Source organism: Ambystoma mexicanum, chromosome 1q (assembly GCF_040938575.1).
Source record: "Ambystoma mexicanum isolate Mex_15411 chromosome 1q, UKY_AmexF1_1, whole genome shotgun sequence".
NCBI lineage: Eukaryota > Metazoa > Chordata > Amphibia > Caudata > Ambystomatidae > Ambystoma > Ambystoma mexicanum.
The window spans coordinates 334,067,917-334,086,747 of NC_090922.1; the positions used below are offsets into that span (position 1 = coordinate 334,067,917).

General features: G+C 43.7%; 1 protein-coding gene across 1 annotated transcript in view; it reads left to right on the forward strand.

Moving 5' to 3' along the window:
- PEPD (peptidase D) overlaps nt 1-18,831 on the forward strand; it is a 1,156,120-nt gene that overhangs the window by 302,062 nt on the left and 835,227 nt on the right. The window contains exons 5-6 of the mRNA XM_069639310.1: nt 4,957-5,004; nt 5,979-6,040. Of these exons, the coding sequence (XP_069495411.1) occupies nt 4,957-5,004; nt 5,979-6,040 (110 nt within the window). The remainder of the gene's footprint in view (nt 1-4,956; nt 5,005-5,978; nt 6,041-18,831) is intronic.

Sequence of the window (18,831 nt, forward strand, 5' to 3'; positions counted from 1 at the left end):
CAAAAATTTTCAACACTTTCTTGATACTCCTTTCAGTACAGTAAATTGAGCCTCACACTCTAAATTAGCTTGCCACTGTGTCACCAACTCATGCTTTAGCTGCTGAATGACGTTTTCTAATTTTAACTCTGAATGTTGGCTCTGTTGCTCTTTTTCCTCTAATTGTTTCAACTCTCTCTGTGCTTGATCCAAAGGAACAGATTGGTTTTACACAGAGGATACACTATCCTGGTAACTTTCTTCCATGATTATCATATGGAAGTACATATGTGCTGTGAGCTGAGCCATTTTAGTTTGCTCATCTCTGCTGGTCTGTGTCATATAGAAGTCTTTCAGGGCCTGATGTAACAGCCCATCATCCTGCCACATATCCACATTTGCAGAGGAAACCTCCTGCATCATTCTAGCTTGCCACATCTCATGATCCTGTTCTACCCATTCACCTTTTAATAAAGAATTTGGATAGAAGGTGCTTCCTGGCCATATTGATTTCTACGGTGCTCATTCTGAAATGTGTTCTGCACCTAAAATGATGCTCTCTATGCAAGGGCAAAATCTCAACCCTGTTACTGCTTAGTTTGTACTCAAATGACACTCAAATGAATACTGTTTTTTTTCTGCACACCGCCCTGAATCCCAGGGTACCGGTCTGAATGACGCCTTCACAATGCAACACAACATTCCATCCAGTATATTGCAATTACACCTAAATAAATAGTCTGCTGCTACTGCACTGTCACAAGTGGAAACTCTCTACCAATCCCGGCACACAAGCCCCCAGTTATGTCAGTTTATTACGCGATCACACTCAACTCGGAGAGTTCCTTTTACCCAAATGAATGTGGCGCACAATAAATCACTGTGATTTTTATTTGGTTTAGTTTGGTAAGGCCTCCAACCCGTCTCACACCCAACCCCAACAAATACCCGGTGGCACAATGGACTAGGAACCAGGCCGGTGTGTATCAAGAATATAGATATATTAATTTATTTAAACCAAATTTTACAACCAGACTAACAACCACCACCAATGCTGTGGCAACACAAGAACAATTCCGTTACGGCACCCACATAGATACTACTGGGATATGCTGTCACAATTTATTTTGAAATCCCTTGCCAATACAGAAAAAAAACAATTCAAGACACACACTGATTGCTGATTTGGTTATAATACTTTTTCTCCCAGCAACCCCCAACCGCCAAACATCAATTAAACTTGACCCCTCCGAATTGAAGGCCAGTGGCTGAGAGTGGGAACGCAATGGGACAATCGTTTTAGGGTTCTAATAAAATGCACACTTTGGAAAAAGAGATTCAAGGGGAAAAATAGTTTTTCTTTTACTTTGTACCCCAGGGGCAATATGGTTTTGGTCAGAGTACAATGGGAACAAGGGGGCAATTTCGTTTTGCACCCTGCACATGCAAAGGCACCACCAGGCTTCACACTTCTGATTTAAAATGAAGGGGAATAATGGGGAATTTCGTTTTGCACACTCAGTGGAAACAGGGTTTTGGGATTAATTCATTTGGCAAATCTTTGTCTATACCGGCTCAAAACACACTGGGAAGAGCTTGTTGGTTTCGAATGCCAACAAAATACATCCTGTGATTTCTATAGGGGAATTAATTGATATACTTTAATTAAATATGCTAAGGATCTACACCGACATACAGGATATTTTGCTATGGGGACATGACTAAAACAATGCTTAAAAAATGCAAAGCCTACAAAAAAAATGCAAAGCCTCTCTGCTGGAATGTTTCTCTCAAGATTTCAGCAGCAGGTTACCTCCTGAATAAGTGGAAAAATCCCAGTGTTAATGCAAACTGGTCTACTTTATAGGACAAATGACATCACAAACTTGTCACGATTCTCGCGAAAGGGATTGGTTGATTTTCTCTACCCACCTCCCACCTGTGTGCTAATAGGACAAGGAGCTGGGTGGTTGAAGTCAGGACAGCTGTGGGAGGAGAACGTTTCGTCATCCCAATTTGACAGGTGGGCGCCGCATGTTCAACACTCTAAAAATCTATCAACATGGCAAGTACCCTAATTTTTCAAATCTTTAGATGTATGAATCCTATTTTTAAGAAGCACATTTTAAGGCAAATTAGATGAGAGCTAATCTGATGTCATCACGTCCTTCCTATGCAGGGATACTGTTTTTCTTCGTTTTTTCAGGATTCGTATCAGTGAAAAATATGCCACTTCATAGTTTTATTTCCTTCACACTCACACAAACTTTCAAATCTCTTGGAATCAAGAGAAAGCCCAAATCACATTTTCATTAATCTCTTTAATGTTTATCATCCAAAAATCGTTTTAGCATTGTTCAAAGGGGGTGACTGTCACCTTTTAATAAAAGTCTGGAATGACCGTTGTGGCGTATATGCTGCCCCTTTTATGCAATAATATGTATTGTCCTATTGATTCAATTGCAGCCTTTCCTTTGTTCTCTTAAGTTACCCTTAGGCACTTGGCCAGGCAAAGGCTGGCTCATGTTTATGTCCACCTCCCCCTGCAAGTCCTTGGAGGCTCTGATAGCAACTCTAATTGACATTTTATGGACATTGTGACCGCAAGGTCACTTCTGCTGAAAGAACAGACATGGCCTTATCAGTCCCCACCGTGGTTTAAATCTAAGTAGTATATTTCTTTCTATATTTTTATATAATGGCCCTGATTGATGATTGACAACCAGACACCTCTCTGCAGGTCATCAGAGGAAAGGTCTTGGAGGTTAAGTTTAATTTTTGGAGAAATTACCAGCTCATGTTGTCCTGCAAGCAAATGGCTTTTTAATCTCACAAACAAGGCATTTTACATGACATCTTAAAATGCTTTCATAGTTTCAAAATACATGAGTATCACTTCTGGATTGTCCATATGTATAGGGCAGTTATATGAGAAAACCATGTTCCCACACTGCAAGTCTAGTGAGCTTTTTTCTCTGCATACTGTCATTTGGATGATGAAAAAACAAAAAGGAAATTCTTTTATTTCTTGTAAATGCAAGGAGCTTGATTTCAGTTTCGATGACTGGAGCACCATCTGGTATTACATTGAAGATAATGTACGCACTCCTGTCTCTTTAAGTACAAGAGCAGCTCACCATGAATTGAGTCAAATGGCACTGTCAGTTACATGTGTTTCTTTTCCTTTCTGAAATGCATTGCGAATATCTTCACACTCTTGAAATTCAAGCACACTTTCTCTCCTTTGGGATTTTAGGCCTGTTTTGATTCATTGGGCCTCGTTTCTGACATCACTAGTTCTGTGCTAACTTTACACTTCAACAGGCATTTACAAATCACTCTGGCCTTCAGGGGCTATATTTCACCCCACAGTGCCTTTGAGAGTCTCAGCTTCACCTCACTGATGAGGCCCGATAAGGCCGAAACACGTGTCTGGGGTTGCTGATGGTACTCTTGTTCAGAGGAGATTTGCCTAGCATTTTGGTGCTGGACTGCCCTTGTGGATGGGACAAAGACTGATATGAAAATTGATATTTCTCCTCTGAGAAGGGTGCAGTGAGCTAAAACATGGCTGTAGACCCTCCTGAGTGGAAGACATTCCATAGAACAGGGAATTTGTCCTGTGTTCCTTCTCAGTAGAGGGGCTCCAACATTCCATTTCAATATTGGGTAACCATATAGTTTTTTTCCCCTAAATAGTTTGGCCAGGTGACTGTATATCGTCACAACACATGCTCTCCAGTCCTGGATTTTTATGTAATGGATCAATGGATTCTGGGCATTGTAGTTTTTTTCCCCAACTGATCAACATACGAGAAAACTATGACTTTTAGAAGAAACCCCAGTGGTGTTCAGATGACATGGAGCCACTCATTTGATCGTCTTAAAATATCCCACAAACAGTAACATGAGCCTAGTCACCTTCTACAAGTCCATCAATGAATACCTATTGATCTCTTCCTCATATATCAAGCCTTCCTTTTGTTCTCCTTAGTCCCCTTCTCCGACAGGTGTGAGATTTGACAGGCCGATCCTGCTGCGCCTCATCCCCACCCTCATTCTGTGCCACGGCCATTGCCCAGTTTGTCCGCCCCTAGCTGTACCTCTAACTCCTGTCGGCGTTTATCCAAAGCCCCTCCTTGCAACATACTGCATTTAAAATGCTGCATTTGTTTTATGTGTTGTCCATTGACCACACTACCCAGGCTTTCCAAGGCTTATTGTGTCCTTCTTTTACTTTCTAGTGTAAAGCCATCTTTGGAAGCCACCGGCCGCCCTTTTAGTGTTATCCATGAACGGTGTGCACCTTGTGGGAAGCTGTTCTCTTCTAGTAGTCTTGAGAAGAAGTACATCACAAGCTTTATTGAGATGCAATATAAATGTATAGGTTAGATTTCTAAAGGCGTCTACATGTTGCGCCTTGAAACACTTTGCGTATCGGCGCATTATACATATCCAATAAATAAATAAAATAAATAAATGTTAACGTCCATGGAAAGAACTGCATTGATTAAAACGTGTCTGGCGTAGATTCTGTTTTCTTGATGCATCTGTTGGATCAACATGCATTCAGCATCCCATAAGCCGGCATCCCTGCACATCTATCCAAACCTCTAACCATGTACTCCCTTTATCATTGCCTCACCCCATATCCCTTGTTTCTTTTTCTGCCTCCGGACACAGTCTGGATCCCTCTGGTGTGGCATAATACCACACATCCGGACAGCTTTGACACTGTGAAACCACTGCTGTGGGGGTTTTGCATAGCATACACGAGCTATATCAGAAGCATTGCAGCCTACTCCCGATCGCTGCTGTGTTCTCTTGATCTATGTAGTGTTTCATGTTTAAAATTGGTGCATTTGTATTTTTTGTACATGAATTGTGACAGGATTTTATTTTTTATTCGTCTTTTATGGATTTATAATAATACATTACTACTAGTGTCCTAATGTGCTGGTTTTCTTTCTCCTTTAGATTTCCAGTGTCCTGGTATCAAGAAAACCTTCTTTTCTTCTTACTCTGGTAATATATCCTTTTCCATTTACCAAGGCCTTGCATCTTACACATGCTGTATATTTTGCAATGTTGTGTTACTTGTATGTTGAAATGTACCCACGTTGTGCCTGCTGATATTCCTGTATGTCCGTATAGCGTTTGCCAGCACTATAATCCTAGCCGCCAGAGGACACCCCTTCACACATGTGGTAATTCCTTTATCTGCGACCCAGGGCTGTTCTAACCACGTAACCCAGTGGCACATCCTCTTGGCGTGGAAAGGGTGAGTGGTCATGCAGATATGCTGGGATTCAAACCTACTGTTTGCCCCCTCTGCCATTGGAGTACTATCGCTTATCGACCTTCCAGCCTCATTTATCTCTCACAAGTTCTTAGCTGCCTTTAACGTTTTGCGTTGGGAAACTCCTCTAACTTTGCACAGTTTTGCTCTGGCAGTAGTCGCTGGTCCAACCGTAGCGTTAACAAAATAGCACACCCACAACTGCTCTTACCAAAATGAATGTACCCATATTTGATTGATAGGCTGTGCATTGTTTTCAGGTTTCTGCAAAACCTGTTTGTCGAGCAGTGTTCCCTTTTCAAAAATTCATGCATTTTAAGTCTCCTTTTCCATTCTTGCCCATTTTGCTACCACTAAAGCATTAAGAAAGGTACAAACTACATAACACCGGAAGTGTAGGAAACTCTGGGCATGAACTCCACAGGGTAAATGAGATTTTATTTTCGAGTTTTGATTAAAGGTTACATACTCATTAGAAGCAAGATGTTTAGTGCCGCAGTATCCCGTTGACTTATATAACCAACACCTTGGAATCATTGCATTGATCGGTGTCGGGAACATTGCAATTAAAGCATCAACATACTTTGTGCATTTTGTAATGTCAAGTTGTTTTCAATCTCAGTACCTGCCAATTCCTGCAACCGAATGTATGCATTTGACAGCAATTCTTCCACTTATTCTCGTTTTATTTTTTGAACAGCGTGGCGTTAACACCGATAGCGGAAATGTCAGCAAAGAGGCATCTTTTGAAGGAATTAGCCAGTAAGTGCATTTACACAGGTGTTTCCTTTTATTGTGCTGTTTCATTTCTGCCACCCCGCTTTCCTGGCGGCTGTACACCGCGCTTCAGGCCATGATCTGGAAAGTGACCTCAGAAAAGGAAGTGCCTTGATGTTGTAATATGGGCTGGCAGGGTTGTCTTGAAACAGACCCGCTTGCATGGATAGCCAGCAGGACAAAACAAGAGAACATAAACGCAGTATAACACTTGATCATTTTAGTTAAGGTAGTTCTGGGTTGGGAAGAAAAACTGCACTTTTTATTTGTATGCATATTCTGTTTCCACATGACACCAGATGACACAATAGTTGAGTTCCTCAGTGTTTGCGTGAGCTGCTGATGCCCCTGGTCAGAACACAGCAACACAGTAGTCCACGGAGGTCGCCTCCCTACTTACTACTTGCTGTTGGGCGGTTATACTGTCTTATGTTCCTGTAGTAGAATAGACAGATATGCTACTTATCTAGAGGAATGTTTGTTCCAATGTTTCCATTGTTTCCCTTTTTCTTCTACAGCTCCTCTTGATTTAGTGCCAATGTCTGTGTCAAGCGCTGAACTCTGTGAGCTATTGTACTACCAGAGCCAGCCGTGGAGCAGGGCGCTATTAGCCCCCTGGGAGCCCCCCCTGCCATGCCAGCTCGGGGAAGTCTTTCAAGGGCTCCCCTGAGCTGGCGGAGTGGGAAAATGTGCGGCAGGCGCCCTTTTGTTGTTAAGTACGCCCAAGGTTGCGGGGTGCATTTAATAACAGTGCTGATGCACCCTATTGACATGATTACCTCTGTTGGTCTCGGCCTAGTATGCAGCGCACAACTGGAATGTCTATCTTTTTATATTGATTCAATATTGTGATGGTACACCACTCATATCCCACCCCCTTTTAAAATACCTCGGGTCACAATGGACCATGAACCAGGCTGGTTGGTAAAATACAATATTTATTTTAAAATTCAAAAGAAATATTACACTTTTTAATATGGGGCCGCAATCACCAATGGGGTGATAATTACAATGAGAATGTTAGCAATGCACTGGGTTTAACCTTCTAGTGAAACATATAGACAGCACAGCGGAATAGGAGCACTTTTTGATTGAGGAAAAATAGCACCCAAGTTAGAATCTCCCCCTGCAATGTTGCCTCAACCCACAAATAATCAATTCTGAGTGGAGAAACTGAAGCAGCAGGTAATCGGGAATAAGGAACAGGAAATGGAATCTGAATCTGACCATCCCTCCCCAAATAAGAGAGAACAATGGATTTTAAACTCCTTGCAATGTTAGGAAATGACACACGGAAATTGACAAATAAATAATGAATGTGTGTTAAAAACCTTAAAGCAAATATAATTCCCCACTAAAGCAACAATACAAACACACTAACAATCACAAAGAATGGATTACTGAAAGCGTACAGTTCGAAAATGAGTGGCAAGTTTAAAACAGATTGCAGCTAAATGACACGTTTGAAACTTTGCAATCTTGTAATTCCCGTCTGAAATAACCCAAACGGTATCACAGTTACAATATGGAAGTGAAAGTAAGTCTCTAGCTGGTAAAATGGATGAGTTATGCAAGATCTAGAAAGTTGCACTCTGAGTCAAATGAAAGTAGGAAAGGAAATCAGTTGGGACAGGAACAATTTTACTTTACACTAGAGTATTCAGGCTAGGCCACCAAAGAGGGACACAGTAAGCTGCAGGGTTGATTCGCGAGTTTAACCCTCTCATTCCAGCACCCAACACTGGTGGAACCAGTCCGATCACTTGAAATAGGGCTAATGGCTTAGGATTGCACAAGACAAAATTACTAAAGAGATGGCGCAAGCACTAGAAATCAAGGGCGTAGGGTTGCAAGAATGATTCTGACAGTTTGAACAAGTTATCGGGATAAGGATAGGATGACTTGGAGAGTGGGATAAGGACAAAGACAAAATAGAAATAATATGGGTTTAGATGGGGTAGGGATGATACAGTACACTTTCAGTTTGGGATTTTGGACCGTAAAGGGATCTGGTCACTACACGGCAGGGCACCTGGCAACCAGCTGGGCAGTTCTGGTCACTGGGTGGCACTGGATTGGGATGTCAATTCTGGTCGCTGGATACTAACCGTCAGCTGGATGGCAGGATAGCAGGATGCAGGCAGTTAGTGGTATCGGGATGCTTCCCAAAAACACCACAGCTTTCCCCTCTGGTTATTTGGGAATTAAAGTGGGTTTTTCAGAATTGAGGCCTTGCTGGGAATAGGATCAGCACTGCTTGGGTTTTGCAGTGGACCCTGGAGTAAGGCCAGCAATGCTTTGGCCTTGTAGTTGGGATCTGGAATCTGGATAGATGAATGGAACAGGAAGCCGGCGCAGGAAAATCAAGAAGAGTGTCTGTGTCTAGAGTGTTGTCAGGGACTCTTATTTATAATGCCTAGTGCCATCATCAAAGTATATGACTGGGGCATGCTTAACTAAACACGCCCCTAACAAAGGGATTGGACAAGGGTGATGGTCTCCGCCTCGCTCTCAGCTGGTTGGATTTTAGGAAAATGATGTCCGATTTATGAGGTGAGTTTTGCAATGTCCAAAAACCTCCTACAGTTACTTTAACTAAAATCCGATTTTGCCATAGACATACATTTATACAATTGCAATCTCTTAGCAAATTATATACACAGGTTACATATTTTGTGCAGCACATTGCAGTCCAATGCTCCAGTCCGTGAGACCTTGTTTTGCCGTTCTATCAGTTCTTCGCACTTTTCAATGGGATTTATATTACTCAAAATTCTAGAACTTTATACATGGGTGTGGATTATGATAAGGGATGTATGTACAAACATTTGCATTTGCAACATAAGTCTTAAAAGAAAGCCCACAAAATCACTTTTACGCTACGAAAATTCTACATTTTTACCAAGTCTTACTGCAGAGATAAAATTCTTTAAAGTTTATTTATGAAATAGTCTTTGGAAACAAATGGCAGTCCTTTGTCACATGATCATTTTTTTTCCTTCCTTCAACTGCTACCAACTGTCAAGGTGGGGGTTTCTCAGCTCGATTGAAGGTTTTATTGCCCCTTCACACTTCAAACTTCCTGGCCCTGGGAGCTCCATTATCAGTGAGTTCAGCCCAGCCTAGATTCTTTCCCACCCTGTAATTATCAGTGGGGTGTTAGTACCTGCTGAGAGTTTATGGTGTGACTCCCTTCCTAGGGGGAAGTTTCAGGGCTGCCAACTGGAATAACTGGTTTTTGGGAGCTTGCAAATCAGCCCATGTGTTTTAAAATCTTTATTTTCTTATTTTGGGTCCTGAATTAAAACAAACCTGTGGAATAAAATAGCCCATGTTTGTGTTATCACCAACAACACACCCCCTTTACATTGCTAAATAAGGCAAGCTTTCACTCAACAATTTCCTTTTTAAACTGGCCATTTTTTTTCCAGTGGTTTGAAAAAGCCAATTTTTACATGTGTGGTGAAAAGCTAGCATTTCTTTCCTTAAATTCGGTTTGACAGCTCAATCATAGTCATTTGTAGCCATAGTCATTTTCTTGAAAGCAGGAGTTTTGTCTGAAGCACAGATCTATTGAAACTGACCTGGCTCAGTGAGTTAGAGTCTCTTTGAACTGCTGAGCTGTGGATACTTTTGGAAAGAAATAAACACATGTTCCCGTGCGAGTAAAAGTGGAGTTCCTGGTTGATTTCTCTCAGAGTTGGTTTGACAGGGCCGGTCATTCAGGAATTATGCCTGGTTTTGCTGAGGCACAGTGAAATATATTGGGCATGGCAGGGCCTTTTTAATCACAGTAGTTTAAGAAAAAACTGATGGAATTAGCGTCAAAGCTTTTAAAGGGTGAAAAAATTTTGAAGGGGAATTTTGAGTTTTCAGCAAAGCAGTGCTGCCTTTATTCCATTTATATGTTTCAGAACACACTGGCACGCTCCTTCAGTGTGTCTCCTCGTTCCATCCTGCCTGAAGTGTGCTTGGCAGGATGGTGCAGCCATCTTTTTGTTGCTGCAAAAACACAGTTTTGAGGTCCTAGTGCGCACAGGAGCCAGCGCAGCCATTTGCTATTTTCTGCAGAAAGGCAGCCGGGTGATGTGGTGAAATACTGTTGAGTGGGTCAATATATCCCACACCTCCCTGCTCCGACGCAGGAACGAGCCGGTTTTCATCAGCATGAGCGCCCTATTCCATTGATTAACTCCTTGCTGAGGTGCCAGAGTGGGAAGTAAAAAAAAAAAAAAAAAAAAATTACCACCCACCATTGATCAGGGGGCCAAATGTTTCTTAAACCGCGTGGGCCATTGCAACTGCTAAGGCCGGCACTGTGTACTACCATGCGGCCATGATTCATTAAGTTGTTCCTATCTGATAAAAAAAGTAGTAGTAACCATTTTCTGAGTTGGAGGGAGCAGTGTCTGGGGTCAGGGCAGCAGGCTGTGCCTTGCCCTTTTTCCCTGCACAGGATTTGTACATCCCAGCAATGGCCTATTCTCAGTGTGAGTCAGGCTGGTATGTACATTTCACTTATCAAATTGTGCTCTTTGCCACAGAAACTGAGCCCTTTCAACAGTCACTCCTTACTCCTTGAGGCACACTGAATTGTAGGTGGGAAAAGAGATATTGCCAAACAGGCAGTTTCCTCTGAGGTCGATTGGAGTTGTCAATTGCATGTTAGACCATCTGACTGTGCACCAGTCCTGTGAGATTTGCAAAGGCACCTGCCTGTTGGAAAGTCTTGCAATCCCCCATAGGCTGACACACCTCTGCTTCTCATCACATCTGAAGATCCCCTATCACCAGACCAGACCTTTCTCTATGCACTCTCGATTCACTCCCTTTTCCTCCCCTTCACCACACCAGCAGATGCAAGAATCTGTCCCTCTGTTCCACAAAGGTGGTGCCTCTCCACTTCATTGCATATCTCGTGAGAAGGAGTAGCTAATAGAAACATTTATAATTGCCTGACTGGCAGTGTTTTTGAGAGGCCAATAGACTGCAGCATTTCAGTCAGATTTAGCTTATTATTAAGTGTATGTGAGAGAGGGTGATGGTAGTAGAGTAGAGGTGAATGGGTGTAGTAGAGTGGAGGGAAGGGTAGTATAGTACAGAGAATGGTAGTAGTAGCATCAAGAGAAGCATAGTACAGGTAGATTGGAGAGATGGCAGTAGTGGGCTGGTAGGGGTAGTGTTAGAAAGAGTACAGTGGAGGATTGGAGTGTAGTACGACAGAGTAAGATCAGTGGGTGGAGGTAGATAGTAGGAAGGACAGCACAGAGGAACATTGGAAGAAGAGAGTAGAACATGTGAGTTAAAGAAAGGATAGACCGTGGGTGGAGTGGAGGAAGGAGGAGAGTTGGGCGAGAGACAGTGATGCAGCAAGAGGAACAGGATGGCGTGGAAATAAGATACCAAGTTGGGTCTGCATCTCTATTGCAACTTCGGGTTGGAAACCTTATGTCGGGGATCACCTAGAATGAGTGTTCCCAGAGGGAGCTAGAGAGGTATGGTGTTTGCCTTTACGCCATTACAATCAGTCAGACCGGTATTAAATAGCGGGGTTACCAATCTCTGGTGACAATCCAGGTGTTAAGGAATGCCTGGGTTATGAAGGGACTGCTCACCCCCAGATTAGGGGGGAGAGCCCTTAGAAAGCCCATTAAAAAATGAAATAAAACCCTTGACCTATCTTTGGCAGTTGGTGTGCTCTTGAGGCCGTCTGTGATGCATGCAAAACTGCTCTGGGTTCTTTGATTCAAAGTATATAGCGAAGAGGTGTTACAAGGAACCCTGCAATAACCCTCTACTGAAATCAGGAGCTACTTCGCATGTTGCCACTGGTACTCCAGATCGTCCATGTATGTGCATCAACTAATTCAAGAGGTTTTCCATTTGAAGCCTCATGACCTTCCAGTGCTGTAGGATTTGCAACCCCATGATTCAACATGCTTTTGTGAACGGGAAGCCAGTTCAGCCAGCACAGTTCCCTTCAGTGGGTCATTTTAATTTCTTAAAGAAAATGTAGACTCTTCGATTTGTTAGTCTTCTTTAAATGTCATGCCGTTTGCGTCAAATCTCTGATACTTGTTAACTACAGTGTTACACAAGAACATACACCTAAAGAAAGTCCTGTCTGTAATTGTTAATACTGCATTATAATTATTTTCTCCAGATGTCTGTAGATCTGTAGATATCCTTTTTAGAATGTCTTTCTTTTCATTGTGTTCAGAATGTTTGCCACCTTTCACATTGCTTTGTGCTGCAGAAAGTAGGTCTACATTTTTTCAAATGTTTGCCTCAAGCTTGTTCTGTTGTAATCCGCAAACCAAACCATTCACTCAATAAGTACTAAGCATTTATTTTCACCTGTTGAACTTTCTTCACCCCTGTTTGATCACCTCTTCCTTTTTTTCACTGTTGCTATTGGCCCCCCTACAGTGGGTGGGGGGGGTCTTCCCTGAGGCTGTGTTGCTTGGGTTGCTTTGAATGGTGCATCGTGTAAAGTGGTTGTTCCTGTAACTTGGTAACATGTCATGCAATATTACCTTTTTCCGCAGTTTGTCAGTTTTCAATTTATGATTAAGTTTTAAACTTTGAAAGCTTACCTTTTTGTTCCACCAGCTCTGTGCGTGTGATCAAGTACCTTCAGCCATGTCCCTGTTCTTAATCCCCAATTTCACAAGCTTTAATGACCTGATTCTTGGCATGAAGCATGGCCTGCCCAAATTGTAAAATCATTTCATTGAAGAGATTAGATTATTAATTCTACTTCAAGATTCTCTTCCCTTGAGTACTTTTGATATTGCATATTGTTAATCAGTCCTAATCATCGTCCTGTTCTGTAAAACTGCAACCGCATCAAAATGCTTCACAATGAAGACTCTGATGGAAGGCTGCAGACAAAAAATACATAATGTGTTGACTTTAGAACAACTTGCGAACAAAACTGAAACGGTGGATATTAGCAAAATGTAAACACACAGTGTCACGCCCACTCTCTCAAACACACTGCCCCTCGTCCCCATCTTGTCTCTTGACTCTGTGCAGTTTTGAGAGAGTGGTTCTGGACCAAAGGTTTGCCCGGATGAGTGTAAAACTGAGGCAGGTGCTATTATGATGTCAGAATACATATCACCCCTCCCAGCAGTAGAATATGAAAGCGTGGGAGAGTACCTCGATTGACACGGCTTGCATATAGGAAAATGGTGTGCTGACAGGGGACAACACATGAGAACAGATTGGCAGGTGTTGTGTTTTAACGCTCCACACCAGCAGCACTGATGAGCTAAAGGAGATCAAAGAGAACTGAACCCTTGGCGTAGTTCTGGGACACCAGTCAAGTGGAGCATTTGTTCCTAAGTAACCAATGAGCACTGTTGGGTAGATTCTTCCACAGCCCTTTGGTGAGGGGTGAACGTGTATCCTATTTGTACACAGGATTCCATCAGAAAGACTGACCAAACAGTCTATAGGGATAGCTATGTCATACCAATGAAGCTTCACTCAAGGGAGCAAGGAAGGCCGGTGGTGAGCTACAGTTGGTCAACAAATACACACCAGGGGAACACAACCCAGATGCACTGAAAATTATATCTGCTCTTTATTATACAGTTGCACATAAAACACACAAGTTCAAGACACTAGAGCAGTGTGTGTGTAAAAACAGAAATGAGCCCAAGCAGACCCTTTCGACTCCCATAACTACATTTCTGAGGCTTGTGGAATCTGCTTAGATGACATGCTATGCATAGGCCAACATTTAGTGGGCTGCAAAGTATTACAGTTGTTGTTTTCAAAACCTGAAAAGGGACCTTGACAGGGGGTGCCAGTAATACTATCCCTAGTGTGACGTCCACTGTACCCGTGGTCCTTCACGCATCGAGGTCCCTCAGAATGTGTTTTTCCGCCATTGTGACAGATGCATATCAAGGAGTTCTATTCGTTTAACGACATTTGCTTTTGAAAAAATGAATACTAGTTTACTCTTCCTGTCCTTTTCCGATCCGACATAGACTCATAATCGACACAGTGAAAAGGACGCCCGTCGATAATAATTTCTAGACTCGACGGACCCTCTCTGCCTTGTAAGGCTGCATCGGGCTTAGGCCTCAACAGCAGGGAGAGTGGGGGGTGGTCATTGTAGGATGAATTTTCCTCTCCTTTCTCACCTGGCTGCCATTCCCCATACTCCTTTTAAATTATGCCCCACGTGCAATAAAAAATTCCCGTGGATAGACAAGCACTGAGTGTGCAACTTGTGTCTAGCGCGCAACCACGACAAGGGGCATTGTCGAGCCTGCAAAGCTCTTCAAAACAAAGACTCTTAAACACCGAAGAACCAAACGCTGGGCCCATCACTCCATGCAGGCCGAGGCCGCCATGGGCGTGGAGGGAGCTTCCAGTGATGGCAGCGTCGCAGTCTTCTCAGACAGCGAGGGCAACTGGGAACTGTCGGGTCCCCAAGTGCTGGCCCTCGACGACAAGAGACAGGTCGGCGGCTCTGTTACGGGGACGATAGCCGGCGGCGAAAGCACTACCACTACCCCGCCACTAAACGCACATCCCGGGGCAAGGAGTCGACATCGTTGACCAAACTCCCCAGCATGGTGTCAAGGGGAAGGTCTACAGAATCCCTGTCCTCTGGCACTCGTGGTCCCGATCGCACCAGAGACAAAGAAGACGCGCCCCTAAAACATCATCGGCTGAACGTCGGCAGATGAGGCGCCGATCCACTCCATTGCCGAAAGTCGACATCATATGTCAAACGGCTGTAGGGTAAACAAAACGCTGGTATATCCCACCTAGTTAAAAAGCATGTCCCTGAGAACCTGCTAAAGTCTAAGCACTCCCCCAAGAGTCTGAATCACAAAGATAAGTCTCATAAGGACAAGTCTACCCCTACTACTAGGGAAACACTCTGTCCCACAAGAGAAAGGTTCTTTGGCTGAAACCTTACAGAACAAGGGCCAGTCCACACCCCAGGGCCATCCTACACCCCTAGGACAAGTCTCTCCCCCTCAGTACCCTGGTGTCATTCCCATTTCAGCCCAGTGGACTGCGGAAGACATAGACAGGGTCCTGACTAGAATGACCTTTATGGCCAAATTCTTTGAAAAACCCCCACAGGCTTACCAAAACATTGAAGTTACGCCTCCTACAACTGAGGCTTCCAGCTCCTAGCCCCCAGCTAAAAGAGCTCAACCTGAGTCACTACCTGTGTTCAGTACAGTCCAACCAGTACTAGGTGATCTGTATGACGATCATAGAGACACTGAAGGTGATAATGAAAACTACCAGCAAACTTATTATTATTATGAGGATGAGGATGATGATGAGGAGGAGGAGGACGAGGAGGAGGAGAAGGAGGAGGAGGTGTATACCCTGGCCTCACCAATTCATCAGGACTCGCCAGTGGCCGATTCGCCAGTGGACAATCGGCCTCTCCATAATGACATGTTAATTAAAGCAGCTGAACACTTTGGTATCCAAACTCAAGAAATTCAGCTAGACAAAGACTTTGTTGAAGATATTTTGGGAGACAAGAAGGCTGCCACCTAATTCATCCCAATTTTACAGGTTGTTCAAAGAAGCATTCAACCTTCCCTGGAGACACCTAACGAGACACGGGCAGTAAACCCACGGGTAGAGAAATCTTTCCGCCCAGCGCCATTTGACCGGCTCTGCATCAGGGTCTAGCTTAAGCCAGATTTGCTCGTGGTTACCACAACCTGTAAAAGGGCAGGGACACCACTAGCCTCTTCAGAGGCACCCCCAGATAAGGAAAGGAAAAAGCTTTATACTATGGGGAGGAAGGTAGCACATTCAGAAGCTTTTCAGACTGGAATAGGGGTGTCACGGTATTAGTTTTATGACGGTACAATAACCTTCTTGCTAAATGACGGTATATCATGGTTATCGCGGTATAGCAGGTGGAGTTAACTAATCTTAACAAATATTTTCTAAAAGGTCATAAATTGTCAGATTTATCAACACAAACAAAACCAGGCACCCAGGGCCAGAATTGGGCTTTTTAACATACTTTTCACTGAAATGCCACCCCTTGCTTCCACCAAACACACATGTGGAGAAGAGGGGGGTGGAGCCCTTCTTAAGTGGTCATTTAGGCTTTTAGCTCCCACACTGGGTACTGGTGAAGATGAACATGTTGCCATCTTGATAACCTAAATGCCACAGATCAATGGAGGCTGATGGTAGTATACGCTTGTGCGCATACACACACACCCACTCTCTCTTTACTTTACAGCCTTTAGTTTACTTGCGGGCCAAAAGGTGTTGAGTAATCACGGACACGTTACCCTTTGGTATGGCAGTAGGGAATACCCACAGAGATGAGTGAATTTCGCAGTGTGACTTATTATTTGTAAATTCAATTTTAGAACCAGGGAAATCCCCCATTGTCATATGTTTAGCAAACATTATCCATTATAACCTAGGCTGGCTTCCTTTCCACTCCCAACTTAAATTTCACTTCCTTTGTCTTGTCTTTAAATCTCTCCATGACCTTGCCCCTCCATATCTCTCCTCTCTCCTCTCATTCCACACTCCCTCTCGCTCCCTTCGCTCCGCTGATCTCTTCTTAATTTCTGTTCCCCCTTCCCCTTGTGCCTCTTCTGGTTTCCGCTCCTTTCAGCTCCTTGCCCCTTTACACTGGAACTCCCTGCCTCTTTTCATCCGCTCCATCCCCACCTATTCTTCATTCCGTTCCTCCTTGAAATCACTCCTTCATTCCCACCCTGACTCTCTCTCCCTTTCTTTCTATCTCTCTCTCTCCCTCTATTACCCCCATCTCAGCTCTAGCCACTCCCCCCTTCCTCCCTATGATCTCTCTTCCTACTGTAATTTGCTCCCTAATCTCTCTCCCTCACCCTTTCTTCCCCATCCCCCTCCTCCTCCTTCTCACATGCAAATTGTTGTACATACTGTTTTTTGGTCTAATTCATGTATACTGTTTGCTTCTACTGTTCTATGTTTTGTGTATTCTTTTTGTTAAACTGTAAACTGTAAAGCGCCTTGGAGTAAGGCGCTATATAAATAAAAATAAATCAAATAAATATGTAAACCCCAAAGCCGCCAAACCAAAGTAAACGCTTTTCCTTCTTGGCACTGTATTTATTCTTCCTAACATACTGATTTTGTGTCGGGCACGTGTGGTTTATGGGATGGCATTAAAAACCGCTCCAACTGAAGCTACTTGGCAGACGACACATCCAACAGTGCAAGACCAAGACTGCACAGCACTTGCTTACTGCAGCCTTTACAAATCAGATTGAAAAGCACACTTAACGGTATAAACGGTTTACCGGTATAAACAATGTGATGGTTATTATTGTTCAATTAAGTGGTTCACGGTATCTTTAACGGTATACCGTTATACCGTTACATCCCTAGACTGGAATCTCCAACAATTCGACACTGCTGGCAAGTTATAAGTGCCACAAATAGGATGAAATAACTACCCTGATAGCTTCTGCTCCCGAGCCTCTAAAGTCACAACTAGCCCAGGTAGCTTCTGACGGCAAAGCAACTTCCAGCTACATTCTTAAAAATAACCTGGATGCCGCAGATAATGCGGGCAGAATTATCGCTCAAGCGCCATGCTTGGCTATGCTGGTCTGGCTTTAAGATAGAGACCCATAGAGGACGCCCTAAAGTCCACCAAGGAGGAATACGCCACCCTGAAATCCCTGGGCCAACTGACAAACCACGAGGCCAAAGGGGCGGGAGCAATTTTTGCCGGTTTCATGGCCAAAATTCCCAGAGGGGCTCCGGTTACGGACATAGTCAGAATTCTTCCTGGAATAACAACCAGGGCCAAGCCTCACAGGGTTACCAGAGAGGCCAGCGCCAATCTCGCGGCCGGTGCAGGTCCTCCTCATCTAGAGTTGGAGGAACACCTCCTAAGCAATGACAGCCCTCTACAGATCCCCTCCCATACCTCCCCAGTAGGGGGGCGCATCTCACATTTCACCCACGCATGGAAGGGAATCACCACAGACAAGTGGGTGCTATCGACTGTAGCGGGAGGTTATTGTGTGGAGCTCATCCAAAAACCATCAAAACATCCCCTGCGTCCAAGAAAGACAATGAAGGAAGAACAGCTCATCCTTCTCGAAGAGGTCAACCTGCTACTTCTCAAGAACGCCATATAGATTGTACCGTCAAACGAGGTAAACAAGGGTATTTATTGAACCTACTTCCTTGTGCCAAAAAAAGATTGATCTATGCACCCCGTGTTAGACTTACGCCCTGCAAACACTTATGTAAAGCCACAGAAAATTCTTCATGACAACACTACAAGAGGTAATCCCCCTGCTAAAGCTGAGAGACTACATGGCAACACCGGATATGAAAGATGCCTATTTTCATATTTCAATGTTCCCAGCACACAGAAAACTCTTGTGTTTCAAAATAGCAAAACAGCACTACCAATTCAAGGTGCTACCCTTTGGAATAGCGTCACCTCCACGAGTTTTCACCAAGGTACTGGCAGTGGTGGCAGCGCACGTATGCAGGGAGGAAATCCCAGTGTCCCAGTGTACCCCTACCTGGATGACTGGCTGATCACAAGGGAAACACACCATATTTGCAAACCAAACACGCAGAGAACCATGAACCTTCTCTTCCAAATGGGCTTTTCAATGAGCGAGGAAAAAAAAAGCGTTGTGCCAAACACTACATAACAGTTCCTAGGAGCTGTCTTGGACACAAGAGCAAGCTTGGCCTTTCCATCCATGGAAAGAGTACAAAACTTTCTACGGCAAAAA